The sequence below is a fragment of the Muntiacus reevesi genome, chromosome 2 (assembly GCF_963930625.1).
Source record: "Muntiacus reevesi chromosome 2, mMunRee1.1, whole genome shotgun sequence".
Taxonomy (NCBI): Eukaryota; Metazoa; Chordata; class Mammalia; order Artiodactyla; family Cervidae; genus Muntiacus; species Muntiacus reevesi.
This window is the reverse complement of record NC_089250.1, coordinates 12,886,015-12,900,228: the sequence shown is the minus strand read 5'-3', so window position 1 is coordinate 12,900,228 and position 14,214 is coordinate 12,886,015. Positions and strand designations below refer to the sequence as shown.

Sequence of the window (14,214 nt, the reverse complement as noted above, 5' to 3'; positions counted from 1 at the left end):
TTGCAATAAAAAACCCCTAAAAAAGTTAAAGTGTTAGTTGCTCAGTCATGTCTGACTCTGCAACCCCATGGACTGTAGCCATAAATCCTCTTAAATAGGAAAAAAAATCCCAACATTTTGGCAGGGCCAGCTCGTTCTGTAGAATAGCTCAGGTGCCCAAAGTTAATGGCTATCTAAGTGTGAATGTGAAGTGAGAATCCTGCTGAAATGTTTCTCAGTCCTTGGTAAAGATTTAAACATTTACTTAAGAGTCAGTATATCCCTGGAACTGTCCGCCCTCTCAGACATGGCACTGCTTCTTGCACTGGTGGTTCAAGGACTGGTGGTCTCTGAGGGTGACAGCCCTCAGGGAGGCCTGGGCTGGGGGTGTGGCTAGCACCTCCTCCTTTCACTCTGACCCCTCAGAAGCCAGGCTTTCCATGGCTGTTAGGAAACCAAAAATCACAAGAGCCTCTTCAACTAGCTTCTTACTAAGAAATTTTAATAAAAGAATGTTAATATTTTGAAGTGTTTTTAGATCTCATTTTGAAAATGGCTTTTCTTATATAATAATAAAAGAACAACAGTGATTTTATGTTGAGTCATTTATTGTAAGATAATTTACAAATATCTTGCTGTCTTTAGTAATCTGAACAACGGACCAACAAATTCTTCTGACAAGGACAGCAGTAAGCTAAAAACAAAATCAGCTTGCTGAATTCTTCTTTACCTGAAAAATAAAAGTATACAACAAATAAAAATCAAACAATTTTTTGTGTGTGTGGAAATTAAACATGTCAAGAGATAATATGTATCTAAAGTGGGACTTGAAGAACTGACTCTACATAATAAACTGTTCCTCTACACTAGTGGTTCTCAAGTTTTGGTCTAGGGACCCTTTCATGGGGTCTGTGAGGGCAAAACTAATTTCTATAACAATGCTGCTTGCCTGTTTTATTCTCATTCTCAAGAGTACACGGTGCAGTTTTCCAGAACCTACATGACGTGCAATGTCAGACAGAATGAATACAGAAATGGAGAGAACTGAGCGATCTTCTGTGGAGTCAGACATCAAGGAGTTCTGAAACCAGGAAGTCTGAGAACCACTGTTCTTCACCAGCCTGTTTTTAGTACTGCAAAGGAATGCGGATTCTTTATCCTTGTAGTTTATTTAATATATTTAAGAAGGAAAAAAAAAAAAGACCCCTAGCATCAGCCACGTGCTCCCACAAGCTGACTGCTGCTCTAATGGCCGGCCAGTCTCATCTCCCAAGAAATCAGTTTCCCTGTTGCTGAATTAGTTTCAATTCTCTCTGACTGGGTTTCTTTTCTGATGGGATAGGGGGGAGGGTGTGAAATATTACCACTTTACCTCTTGTCTGAGGATGAAACTTGATTTTCATTCATTAGTCCCTGGGTTATTATATTAGAAGAAAAACACAAACAGAAAACAAGCAGGTCAGGAAGCAATCCATGCTGGTTAATCATGTATAATTTCCAACTAGAAAAGCCCATTTCCTCATTCACCACCTTGAGTATATCACATAAATACTTACCAATACTTGAAACAGAGTCACTAATTGTTAGGAAACATTACAGACCTGAATCTGGTTAAAATAATAAAACCATGTGCATGCAAGTAGGCAGGACTGTGAAAGCATACTTTAAACCACAACTTTGCTATACATAGTATAAATTTTTTTTTTTTAATTTAAGCTAGCAGCTAACACTTGGCACCTCAAATACGGTTTACTCATGCCTTTTATTACCAAATAGCCAAATGTGTTTGTATTAAATACTAGTCTTTAAGCAGAACAGCTGATAGGTTACAGAGCATGCAAGTTCATTTCATATAAATAATCCATCGTGAGGATTATTAAGGTTAGCACAGCTAACCTTTAATAAAGGATTTAGCCTGCCTTTCTAGAAAGTGAGAACTGAATAGTCAATTTCCAGTTATTTGAACTGTTTTAATTAAAATTCTCAAGTCTCCATGTCCCAATCTCCTCCTCATTTCTCTGCATTTGCTGCTTTCAGTCAGGTCCCCACATTCCTAATTAAGAGCCGGGTCCTTTACGCTGCAGAGGCTGTAGCCTCCATTTATTCTGAGCATCCATTCTTCTTTCCCCTGGCTCTCTGCATCTCACAGCCCCCAGACCTTCAGAGCGCAGTTCTTTCCCCAGGCCTCGGCACACTTGCCACTGGAGAAGCGGCAGAATGTACAGCAAGGAGGACGTGAATAACACACCTGCTTAACCCCATACTAGCTCCCATGTCATAGACAACAACTGTGTCGCAGGGAGAGCATCTTAACCACCTCTATCAAGCTGGTAAGTGGCAGGACCACTCATCAGTGCCTGGATGCTGATGCTAACAGAGTAGTACTGACCAGGAGGACAGGTGGCTTAAACGCAGGCTTGAAAGCAAAGCAAGAGAAGGAAGACTGTTTAGGAGAGCAGAGCTGATGGAGCCAACCAACACTGACAGAGTGGTCTCAACCAGTCTATGTGTGTCTCTGGAATCCTGCCCATTTCCATCCTCCAGAGATGAAAAGGACCAACTTCTATGTCACCTTAGCGATGAACCTTTCCCCGAGTCTTAACCCTGGACCCACATATTCATATATTCAGCAAAGTGTTATTTCTGTCTCTTCTAAAATTCCAGTTCTTAATACATTCATGGTACATCATTCATTCACTCCACAAATATTTACTGAGGAAGTGCATGCCAGGTGATGAAGCTACAAAAGTGAATGAGACACGGCCCCTCTCAAGTCACAGGACACAGACAAACCTAAGGGCAGTTCCTAGTCAAATGGTATAAGTGCTGTGATGGAGGGAATCACAGGAAATGGCCCCACTCACACTACAAAGGAGGGTTTTCCGGAGGAAAGGAGTCCCCCAGCTTCGTCATGAAGGACAAAGAGAAGTTAGTCAGGTGGAGAATTAAGGGTGCAGGGGAAAAAATGACATTTCAGAAAAAAGCATGTGCCACTTAAAAAATATATTTTCTAATTTCGGAGAGAATTGACAAAGATGCGTTCAGAGGGCATAAAGGGGAGCGAGTCAATGGATATTTAGAAGAGAGTAAGATTTAGAGAACCTGGTGACCAACTAGCAGGAGGACAGAGAATGAGTCAAAGATAACTTACTACACGTTTTATCTTTAGGATGTAAACGCCTTGGGACAAAGGATCCCATCCTTTAGCACTGTATGAGGCATGTAATGGGTGTTCAATGTAATCATTTTTTATAGATTTCCCACTACTGTGACCGTGGTTACAAACATTAACATATCTAGCTAAACAACCTGAGCTAAAAATCTAAGAGATTTTCTTGAGGAAAGCGGTATTTTAGGAACTATCAAAGGATAGTACTGATACAGAAAACTTAGTTAAAAACTTCCTGACTCTACCACCATTCAATAATTTACAGATTTATATAAAATAAACCGAAAACCAGTAACTCATAAACTAAGCCTGAATGTTTCAGCTAAAACAATCAAAAATACTCTAGAGATCTCATCTTCATTAAATCTTTATATTCTAAGATTAAGGAAACAAGATTAAGCAATAGATCATTTTTTTTCTGTAACAGACCAAAAAATGGGAGGGGAGAAGGGGACATAAACATACCAAGGTTAAACGAGCAGGCACTATGAGACAAGAATGCTGAAGGCAATGCTCAGTTACTTACAGAGCCGCAGCACCAGAGATGATTTCTATCAGCTCCTTGGTGATGACAGCTTGGCGGGTGCGATTGAATGTCAAAGTCAATTTGTCAATCATTTCGGCTACAAACAAAACAGAAGATTAAACAACAAGATCTAAAACCAGAAAAGAATACCTTGCTCACTAAGTCATTCATGAGATGTAAGTTGTTTAATTCAAAAATAAGATTCTGTCTCCTCTGAGGTACTATAACTGGTCTCTTGAAAAATGTTATGGAGATATATCCTCACAGGATCAGCAGCAGAGCCCAGGCCCAGACCCCAGCTCTCCTGCTTCTCCTCCAGAATTGCTACCACCCTGACATGAGCGAGGGCCTCCGTGCAGCCTCAGCAAAGGAACGGCCTGAGGGCTGTGCTGGCGCTTACACGCATTCTTGCTGGCGTTGTCCATGGCCGTCATCCTGGCGCTCTGCTCACTCGTGGTGGACTCCTTCAGGGAGTAGTAGATGATGTTGGCCAGGCTGTATTCCTGGTAATTCCGCAGCACATCAGCATCAATGTCATCGTAGATACTCATGCTCTCTGAAACGCAAAGACTGATTTAACCAAGAAGCTTCCTGGTGCCAAACTCCTTTATAATCACAGAGAAGTCAATGTGAGACTGGTTAAAATACACAGTTCTAAAAGCTTCATCTAGTTCCATACTATAGATTATAGCAGATTTTCAGTAAAACATGATGTGTAAACAAAGCACTTCGTATTCTACTTCAAATGCTTAACTTCATAAAACCCAAGAGGCTGACATTTAAAGTAAAAGCTCTACATTTCACGGGTATAAGGCCTCTGGAGAGCATCTAGCAGAGTGCCCTGGACTAAGTCATTGGACAGTCAGGGACCGTGTTTTTCAATAAAGAAATTAAGGAAAGAAATGAGACTTGTATAGTGTGATATAAAAATCCCAACTCAACCATGTGGTTATTGGAGAAATCTGAAAGTGTCAGGACAATGAGGGTGGGCAAGTCTTACTGAGAATACGAGTCAAAGAGTCAGAGGCTGCTTTGCATTTCAGCAATTAGCAGAAATTTAGCAGCACATTCAAAAAGTCTTCATTAGGGTATAAAGTGAGACAGGGCTGCATTTCACTGACTTAAGATGCAGAGGATTGCTTAACTCCTATTTTATATACCATGAACAAATAAAGTAACACAGCCAATTAAAAATGATGTGCTACTGACTGGTAGAAGCACCTCAATTTTAGAGACATTAAAAAAAAGTGTACCTCTTAGAATAGAAGAAATATATGTAGGAGGAGAAAATGAAATTGGTTCCTGAGTATTATTTCCAGAATGCTTCACCGAGCAATGATGACTTTCATATATAAGGTTGGCCACCAATGGGTATTTATTTATACAACGAATGTTTTATGGTTTCATGGAAGCTGCTAATAAATGGTGATAGAAACAGCTCAACATTTTTGCTACTGCTGAAAAAAAGCCACCCTGACAAATACTGTTTTACTCAATGTGTAAATCTCTCGTTTCATAGGAAAAATAACTCATCATACAAAATATACTTACCAGCACTTGAAATGGTGTCAAGGGAAAAGATGGGCTTTTCTTCTGTCTTGTAGGAGATGACAGACCTAGAAGTGGCAAAAACAAATGTAAATTCCAAGATTATAATTTCACACTATTAAGGAGACATTTACTCAATTGAAAACAATCTGAACATAAAAAAGCTTGGATTTCAACAGTTTTCTTGCCTGAATCGGTTAAAGATGATAGACCCTTCATCAAATTCATATCCAGAATTTAACAGCTCAAGGGCAATGACCGATGCATCCCCAAAGGTAGGGGGTCTCCTCCCCACTTCTTTGAATGTCACCAGAAACTGGTCAGAATGAGTCCTATGAGAAAACGAAGAGATCACATGTAATGGCTGAGCGGAATACTTCTGCACAGGGAACAAGGCAAAAATACTCTATGAATTAAGTGCTTTTTGAGTGGAGACTGCGGTGTTCACTGAACTAAGGTGCCCCCTACCTTATTATGATCACCCGTCCTTCAGTGCCTGCCTAGAACTGAGGACTCACAATCAGCCTTTCTCACCTTGCATCTCTCTCTGCCCTTTACTCCTCTCCTGCCAATTCTAATTAACTGCTTTTCATTTCTGGCATTTCCAGGCCGTGAAAACTCCTCAGAGTCCTCATTTAAAAAAAAAAAAGCCCTTAGCTTCTGACACTCCTATTGTATTCCATTTATGGTTTGGAAGAAAAAGCAAATGACAAGTAAAATCTACACATTCTAAGATATCTCGGAACAAAACTCCAAACAGAACAAAGTTTCTCCGTGTGTATAAAATGGCAACCAAAAAGACACCTTACTTAAATAAACCATTAAAGAAACTGCCCTTTACTCACGCCTGCAGCGTTCTACATAAACAGTATATACTTATACTACCTGTGAAGTATACTCCTGATTTTATCACCAACTCCAATAATCTTAACTTCTTTCCCGGCTGCTGCAAGGTTGGCCGCCTCACTTTTTATCTGTTTAGCAACCGAGGAGTGAATAGCACCACAGAGCCCTCGGTCTGAGGACACACCGATAATGAGGTGCTTCTTCTTGTCTTCAGGAGTCTTAATATCAGCCTTTTCATAAAGAGCTAAAAAAAAAAAAAAGGTGTAATTACACTAAATACAGCAATAACCCCTCATTTACAAAATGATGCCTTAACTTATCAAGTATCTTTGCACTTATTTACAAAGAGGCTGAAAACCATAAAGGTCTAAATCTCTGTTAAGAGGTCCCTAAACACCAAGTTATCTTAAGGACTGACTAAAAGAAATCACTAGTACAATCAAAGAGCTTGTAAAGAGGCCAGACTTAGAGAAGTGACAACTTATCTAGACTTACCAAATTTTTAAATAATTAAAATCTTCAGAGTACAACCAAGAAAGCAGAAAGTAAATATTTACTGAACTGTTCATATAATCTGCACAGCAAGCTTTTATGAAAACTACGGACATTAAAATAATGGAGGCCATTTTATTCTGTGTGTTACTTTTAACAGTCTCACTCTGTCGGTCTGGTCTTCAAAGCAGCAGAAGCCAAGAGGGATTCAAGCAGTGTTCAATACACATGGATTTTACTGGGAAAATGCCTGAGAGAAGACACAGGAAGGAGGTCAGGAGAGCCATCACACCATGATGCCTGTCTAACCAGTGGGAAGAAAGGTGAGGCGGCAGTTTCCTAGCCTACAGAGCAGTTGAGGGAAAGCTCAGCGAGGCTGCCAGGGAGCCCCAGGTCTCCACAGAACACTCAGCCCGAGCACCCCACCTGTCAGAAGGAGCTCGTGGGAAGCATGTCTCGCATGCAAACACAGCATGGTTTCAGCAGCTGTGCTCTCTAGTTGCAAACTGCATCCTCGTGGCTGCCACATTCCCCCACCTCAATGAAATTCCTATTGCCCTTCTTCAGTTAGAGCAGGGACTCTCAAACTTCAATACCTGAGAACCCTCCATGAAAGGCAGACAGAGGTACATACTCAACTCCAAAGTTCAGGGAAGTGAAGAGAATATTCCTTTTAAGTCTCTTTTTATGTTTTATATTGTACAGCATAAAAATAAAATTTCTATTTAAAGTTCTTAAGTATTTTAAAGATTAGCTATTTAATATCCAGCAGTTAGTATTTTTTCAGTTTGAAGGACTTAGAAGTTGGCTGGCAGCCATGACTTGAATTTTTAATATTTTACCACACATATTCTAATCAGATATCCAAGTCAATGCCTTCATTAAACCCGGAGGAGAACAGGACTCGTAAGAGCAAACAGCTGGTATTGTTAAAGATGGCTAAAACCTAACGGAAAAAGCCTCTGCTTTACATGCTAAGTGAAACTAAATACAGTATTTTTATTTTTAAAAAAGTCTTTATTGATTTTGTTACTGTTTCTGTCCAGTGTTTTGGTTTCTTGGCCATGGGGCATGTGGGATCTAAGCTCCTTGACCAGGGGTTGAACATGCACCCCTTGCACAGAAGGTGAAGTCTTAACCACCAGACTGCCAGGGAGGTCCCAATGTGGCATTTTCAAACCAAGGAGTCTTTTTTCAACTGAAGCATGGTGCGCTATCATTTTCTCATACAAAATTTTCATCAGCAGTGAGAATGCATGCTCAAGAAATATGAACACAAGAAAACTACTGCAGAAAGTAATTTCTATCTAACATAGATTAATTAATCTGTGTATTATTAATTATCTGTGTAATACACAGATAATACAGATATATCCTTTTTCCTCCTTTACAGCTGATCTTTCAACATTCTGTCCATGTACTCAGTCATACCTATGACTGCTCAGTCAAATTCCACTACAGGGTACCCCCACTCTACCCTGCGGTCCTAAAAGATCACATCACATTGTAACAGGATAAAATCAAGCATCTGAGTCTGATGTACTAAACCCCGTGTTCTTCTGATGGCATATTTAATAATCTAGGAACACTCTCTGAGTACTTTAAAAGGGAGGTGAACACATACGGTGATGAACAGAGACAGGCTCGGATGCCAAGCCACGCACGTAGTTACAACTGTACTGGACTGGGGTTTTCTCCTCTGCAAAGCGGGGACTCCAACAGTGCCCGCCTGCACAGGGCTGCCATGACAGAGGAGTGCTGTAAGTACTCAGGACAGCGATCTCTAGCTTAAAAAGTTTTGTAATCTGACTGCACGCCCCTCTTACCCAAGGACCCCACTCCATACACTCGGGCTGGTTTCAGCTCCCTCTCAGCTCGGGCGTATTTCGCTGCTGCTACCATTTTCATAGACTTGGTAATCTTCTGGATGTTTTTGATTGATTTTAGTCGCCTGGTAACTGAAAATCAGAAGTGCTGTGTTTAGATAAAGGAGTTATGATTTCATTTGTGAATTTACGGAAATATTTTCCTAAACTGCAAGGTAGAATAACTAGCAGTTAGACCATCTGCCAAACTAGGCTTAATATTAGAATTAATAATAGAATACCAGAAAGTCACACCTTGCGCTATCTGGACAGCAAGCAAAAACAGCAAGGTAACAGTAAATTATGCATGTAAAACGTTAAATGGTATCGATAATGGCTTTCACCAAAAACAAGTTCCGTAACATTTTATACACCACACAGAGTACAGTGTTTTCTAAGTATCATCATTCTACAGACAACAGAAGCACAACCACCATGTGTCACCTCACAGTGGTTTTTTTCAAAGCCACAGGCACAAGATATAGATTCACTGCCCATTCTAACCAAATATGTAAATGGACTAAAGCAGCACACTTTCAAAAGTATTTTTATTTGGCAAAATTTAGCTTTTCTTAATTCACATATTGAGATAAAGTACTTACTATCTTTCAAAGTTGCCATGTTTCGAACTTGGATCCTGAAAATAAAGACGGCAAAAAAATTTTTTTTAGTTTTTTTGGAAAAAGCTCCATTTTTGGGGGAAAAAACTCCAGAAACTTCCAAAGTTAATATAAGGAGACGGCAAAAAAATTTTTTTTAGTTTTTTGGGAAAAAGCTCCATTTTTTGGGGAAAAAACTCCAGAAACTTCCAAAGTTAATATAAGGACTTACAGAGTGGCCCATAAAGAAACAATCTATCAAATATAAGATTCTGAATATATATGGATATATATAAACCCCCTAATAAGGATACCAAGCCCTGTTTCAAAGGTCTCATTCTAGTTGCCCTAACATAAAGCTTCCACTGAGGTCACATGGCATTCACACAGGCTCTATTTCCAACTCTATGTCTTAGCCTATATTGTTTCCATGACAGACAAGGCCTTCCCCTTGTCAGGCTATTTCTTAAACTCAAGGTGAACCACTTCTAAAAAGCACTGCTCAGTTCCTAAGCAAGTTCCTGATTTCCTCATTTCACCAATAAATTTAACAAAACACTTTAGGGTCAATCATACAGTCTAACATGACCACATATGTCAAAGTAGAAGTTAAACCAATTCTTAACTGTTCCAACTCAACCCAGTGAGCTTTTATGGAGCAGATACTCTGCTCCCCGAGTTGGTCTCTGATCACAAGAAGCATACTATTATCTCATAAACAAGATTCATGCAAACTTTAAGACGGATATAAATTTTACATTAAATATTTTTCTAGTCTTTTAAAGCACTAACACATAAAAGTCAAAAATAGTAACAGTTAAATATGAGAGGATCTTCCCCTTACTGGTGAAGACAATATGTTATCGAACATACATCCTCTTTCAGCTCTTAAATCCATCAAGCACCTGTTGGCCTGGAAAGCGCCAAGGGAGAACTGAGGAATCTATACATTGTGCATAAAGGAAGGCCTTAGGGCATTCCAAGGAACTCCAGTTTTGAAACTGGAGACACTGCTTGGGTTAGTACGTTTAAATACTATTTTATAGGTAGTGGGGAAATGATGAAACTTTAGTTGTTCAGTAAAGTACCTCAGATGGCAATGAAAAGCACAAAATGATATTGAATCTTGATGACACAGAGGCCACAGAGGCAGCTGCTTGCAGTTTCCAGACACAAGAAGGCAAGAACCTGGACCGAGAGGTTGGCAAAGCAATGGGAGACTAGATCTGAGAGCAAGCTGACCCAAAGGTTTCTAATTTAATGACCTGAGTGGACAGTGTTGGCATTTAACCAAAACAGAAAAGCTAGGTGGGGGGATTCTCATTTGTGATAATGAGTTTTGAATGCGATATTGCACAAAATATTACAAGACCAGCTGGAAATGTGCTCCAGATCTGGGGAAAATATGAGATATTTTGAGATTAGAGACAGATTTGGAACTATCCACAGACATGATGGTTGATGCCACCCCCCCCCCCCAAAATTAAAATAGAGAAACAAAATAAAAAGAGATGATCTGAGCTCTCTTCAGGGAGAGCTTGCTCCGCTGAATATAGTTTTTGCAAACGAAAAGATAAAGGAAGTTCCGAATCATCTGTGTGTCCCCGGAAAATTGTCTCGTGTCCTGAGAAATGGTCGGGAGATTATCCAAGAGGCCGGAAACTTATCCAGTACAACGGAGGGCAAACTGCACAGACAGACAGGGGACTGCCATGATCTCCTACGATCACACAGCAGTGAGAAAAACTGAAGGAGCCAGTCAGTACAGGACGGGGTCTGCGAGATTCACTGCAGACAGCCTGGAAGAATTTTAAGGAGCGTATAATGCTGACTAACAAATTATGAAGTATCTGCAATTTGAATACTGAATGCCGGGGTTAAAGTCCAACCCCTGGCTCTCCACCAAATGACTTCCAGAACTTTACCACCTTCCACAATCCATCCTCATTAGGCTTCTACCTTCTCACTTTGGTTTATATAGATAGAACATGTATGTATAAATTCATTTTCATTTTTCAGTGGATACATCTAGATCCCCAGAAGCATTTCTCCCTCTCCCCTCACTTCTTTACAAATACTGACTCATTTAATCCTCACACCAATCCAATTAATGGGGCACTACATTACCCCCATTTAACAGATAAGGAAATGGTAGAGACATTGAGTAACCTGCACAAGGCCACACAGCGAGATAGTCAGGATTCAAACCTGAGGGCAGTCAAGATTTAAACCCGGGCAGTTTGGCACCACTCCATCTGGTATACTACACACTGCTGCCTCATGCTTTTTACATTTAAAAGCAAATATCTGCTATCTCAGTTTCAGATGAAGGCCTGCCTTCTCTCCCCTGAAACGCCTTCTCCCTTCCTTTTCAACATCTACATTTCCACTTATGGCCATTGGTTTCCTATTATAAAATAGTTCCATGTTAGAGAATGTGGAACACTGAGAAATAGAAACGTATTTTCCCTCTGACACAGAAAAATCAGAAACTCCCTCCCCACCAAATTTCTTATTTCCATTTTCTTAAATGAGCTTTTAAAAAAAGGTTTAATTTTCAAAAATTTAGTTGGTATTTTACTGACACCCTAAGCAATTAAAAATAATTTTAACTTGCTGCTGCTAAGTCGCTTCAGTCATGTCCGACTGTGCGACCCCATAGACAGCAGTCCACCAGGCTCCCCCGTCCCTGGGATTCTCCCGGCAAGAACATTGGAGTGGGATGCCATTTCCTTCGTAATATTCGTGCTAACATCTCTGGAACAATGACAAACTGCACATTAACCAAAACAGAACCAAGGACATGCCTCTTCCTGATTCTATAAAGGCAAAGGTGTACTTCCTTTTCAGATTAATTCTGTGGAGTATGAAACATTAAGATGGCTTTAATTGCTGAATTCAAAAGGTGATTACAGTGACTAAGAAATGGCAGGAGCAAAACAGATACCAGGAGTGATGGAATATGTCCAACCAAAAAAAGGAAGAGGACAGAGTCTGCTCTTCAAGATGGAACACTGATATCTGATGAATATTCACAACCTACCAACTTGATGAAGGTCAGGACTTGCACATGTATTTGCTGATTGAGGTTCCAGTTTAAGCTCCCTGCCCCCCACAGTAATTATCTTAGACAGAAAGTAAAAGTGAAGTCACTCAGTCCTATCTGACTCTGTGACCTCTAGGTCCATGGGGTCTTCCAGGCAAGAGTACTGGAGTGGGTTGCCATTTCCTTCTCCATCTCAGACAGAGAGCACACTCAAATGATCCTTTACTAAAGGATCCTCAAATGACCTTACAGGTTTTTAAAAAGTGATTTTGTACTGCTGCTGCTGCTAAGTCGCTTCAGTCGTGTCCGACTCTGTGTGACCCCATAGACGGCAGCCCACCAGGCTCCGCTGTCCCTGGGATTCTCCAGGCAAGAGTATTGGAGTGGGTTGCCATTGCCTTCTCTTGTGATTTTGTACAGTTAAAGGTAAAATATTTTGTACTCATTTCAGAAACTGTCCATTTTTAAAAGATCAACTTGGCTGACTTAAAGTTCTAAAAATATTTACAGGTTACATTCATGCACAGCAAGATGGGAAGGAAGGAAGGAAGTAGAGTTGACACTGCGGACCACTGCTGCATGTCAGACACACGGTCCTACAAGCTTCATCAGGACAATGTCTATTTGTTCTTCACCACATCTTAGCACTTTGCCCAGTGTCAACTTGGTGCTGGGCAAGCACCCAACAAATGTGTGCTTAGTGATGAAGAAATGGGACAAGCTATGAGTGAGACTCCAACTAAGGTGACTCCTTAATCCCCATGAATACTCTTCAACATTAGGGGAAAGAAAATTTGACTTCCACGGCAAACGCACTAACATCTGTGTGTAGGTTTTTCGTATCAAATTACTTCATTACCCTGAAAATCTGTTATCAATTATTCGCTTAATGAAAACATACCTATTTTAATTAATGCATTAGCATCCCTTCTCATAAATTAGGATACAAACATCTAGTGCTGTGGCTTCTTAGAATTCTCCCATACTGTAAAACCAAGTAATTGCTAAAACACACAGCCGACAGCTAACAATCCCCTTAGCACCCTATATGCAATCCTTCCAGACTGCCTAGCTTCAAAACATTTCATCCTACTACAGAGCACCACCTCAAACCAACGTTTATCTGCCTATTGCCAGGCCTTCTAACATGCCTTTTTCTGGGGGTGGAGGAGAAACCAACGTTTATTAAAATCCCCAAAACTTGCATAGCAATGAACAGATGACGCTTACAAGTCCGTCTATCTCCTCCTCCTGGGGACCTTACGATGATGTCATGACCTTGCAGGGCTACTGTTTCGGCACAACGGTTTCGAGATCGTGAAGGTATCTTTCCCTTCCTCGCCTTAATATTTTTAAGGCGAGGAGGGCACTTATTTCATTCACCAGTGCCCAGCAAGGCGCCTGCTGCTGAATCGGTGCTCAACACGGGTTGGGAGTCACTGCCCTCTGCACCGCAGGATTTCAAACGGCGTCAAGGACAAAAGCACACCTTAACCTTCCGCGGGACCTTCCCTGGGGCCCTCCCCAGGCCGAGGCCCGTCGCCTGGCGAGCAGCAGAGGCTTCCTAATCAGCTAATTAGTCGCTGAGGGGATCCAAGGCCGCTCTGCAATTGACTGGGCCCAAGGTCCACTCCCGAGGTGCCTGACGACCAGTCCTCTCGGCCCTCACCCCGCCCCGGCCCGTCTCAGGAGACGAGGCGCCACCTCGCAATCTCCGCTGCCCCTCGCGCGCCCTTCTCAGTTCCGAGCGATTCTTGCAGCCGGGCTGCCCGGGTCTCCGCGGGACCGGGGCCTGTCCAGGCCTGAGACCCTGGTTCCGTCCCACTCGCCTCCCCACTCGCTTGCCCTACCCGCACTCTCCCATCCCTCGCAACCCTCTCGTTCCCGCTGCGACCTGCCATTACCATTGTGGCTGCACAGTCCAGGCCGAGAGGCCAGAGACGCCCGCCCGAGAGAACATGGTGGCGCCGGCCCTGCTGAAGGTCGGTCAGACAGGCCTCGCCGCGCGTGCGCGGAAGCTGCGTTACGCGCCCCGCCTACCCCGCGGTCTCCCTGAGTCTCGCTTCTTCCCGCCGGACTGAGGGAGGCCTCGCGAGCGTCCAGGGCCCGGCTTCCCGAGGCCCCACCTCCTTCCGACAGGCAGG

General features: G+C 41.9%; 1 protein-coding gene across 3 annotated transcripts; it reads right to left on the bottom strand.

Annotated features, from left to right (window-relative positions):
• Positions 1-569: 569 nt before the first annotated feature.
• On the bottom strand, positions 570-14,128 carry ATP5F1C (ATP synthase F1 subunit gamma). Of its 3 annotated transcripts, XM_065920962.1 has the most exons (10): positions 13,975-14,128; positions 9,028-9,062; positions 8,387-8,518; positions 6,108-6,312; positions 5,411-5,554; positions 5,226-5,290; positions 4,075-4,230; positions 3,675-3,771; positions 1,352-1,392; positions 570-709 (listed from the first exon to the last, which is right to left on the bottom strand). In XM_065920962.1, the coding sequence occupies exons 1-9, from the start codon at positions 14,028-14,030 to the stop codon at positions 1,386-1,388; spliced, it is 897 nt and encodes a 298-aa protein (XP_065777034.1). In that variant the 5' UTR covers positions 14,031-14,128; the 3' UTR covers positions 570-709; positions 1,352-1,385. The 3 variants fall into 3 exon arrangements, with proteins under 3 accessions (XP_065777034.1, XP_065777035.1, XP_065777036.1); XM_065920963.1 differs by lacking the exon at positions 1,352-1,392 and having other exon boundaries at positions 13,975-14,127; XM_065920964.1 differs by lacking the exons at positions 570-709; positions 1,352-1,392 and having other exon boundaries at positions 3,671-3,771; positions 13,975-14,127.
• Positions 14,129-14,214: the final 86 nt, after the last annotated feature.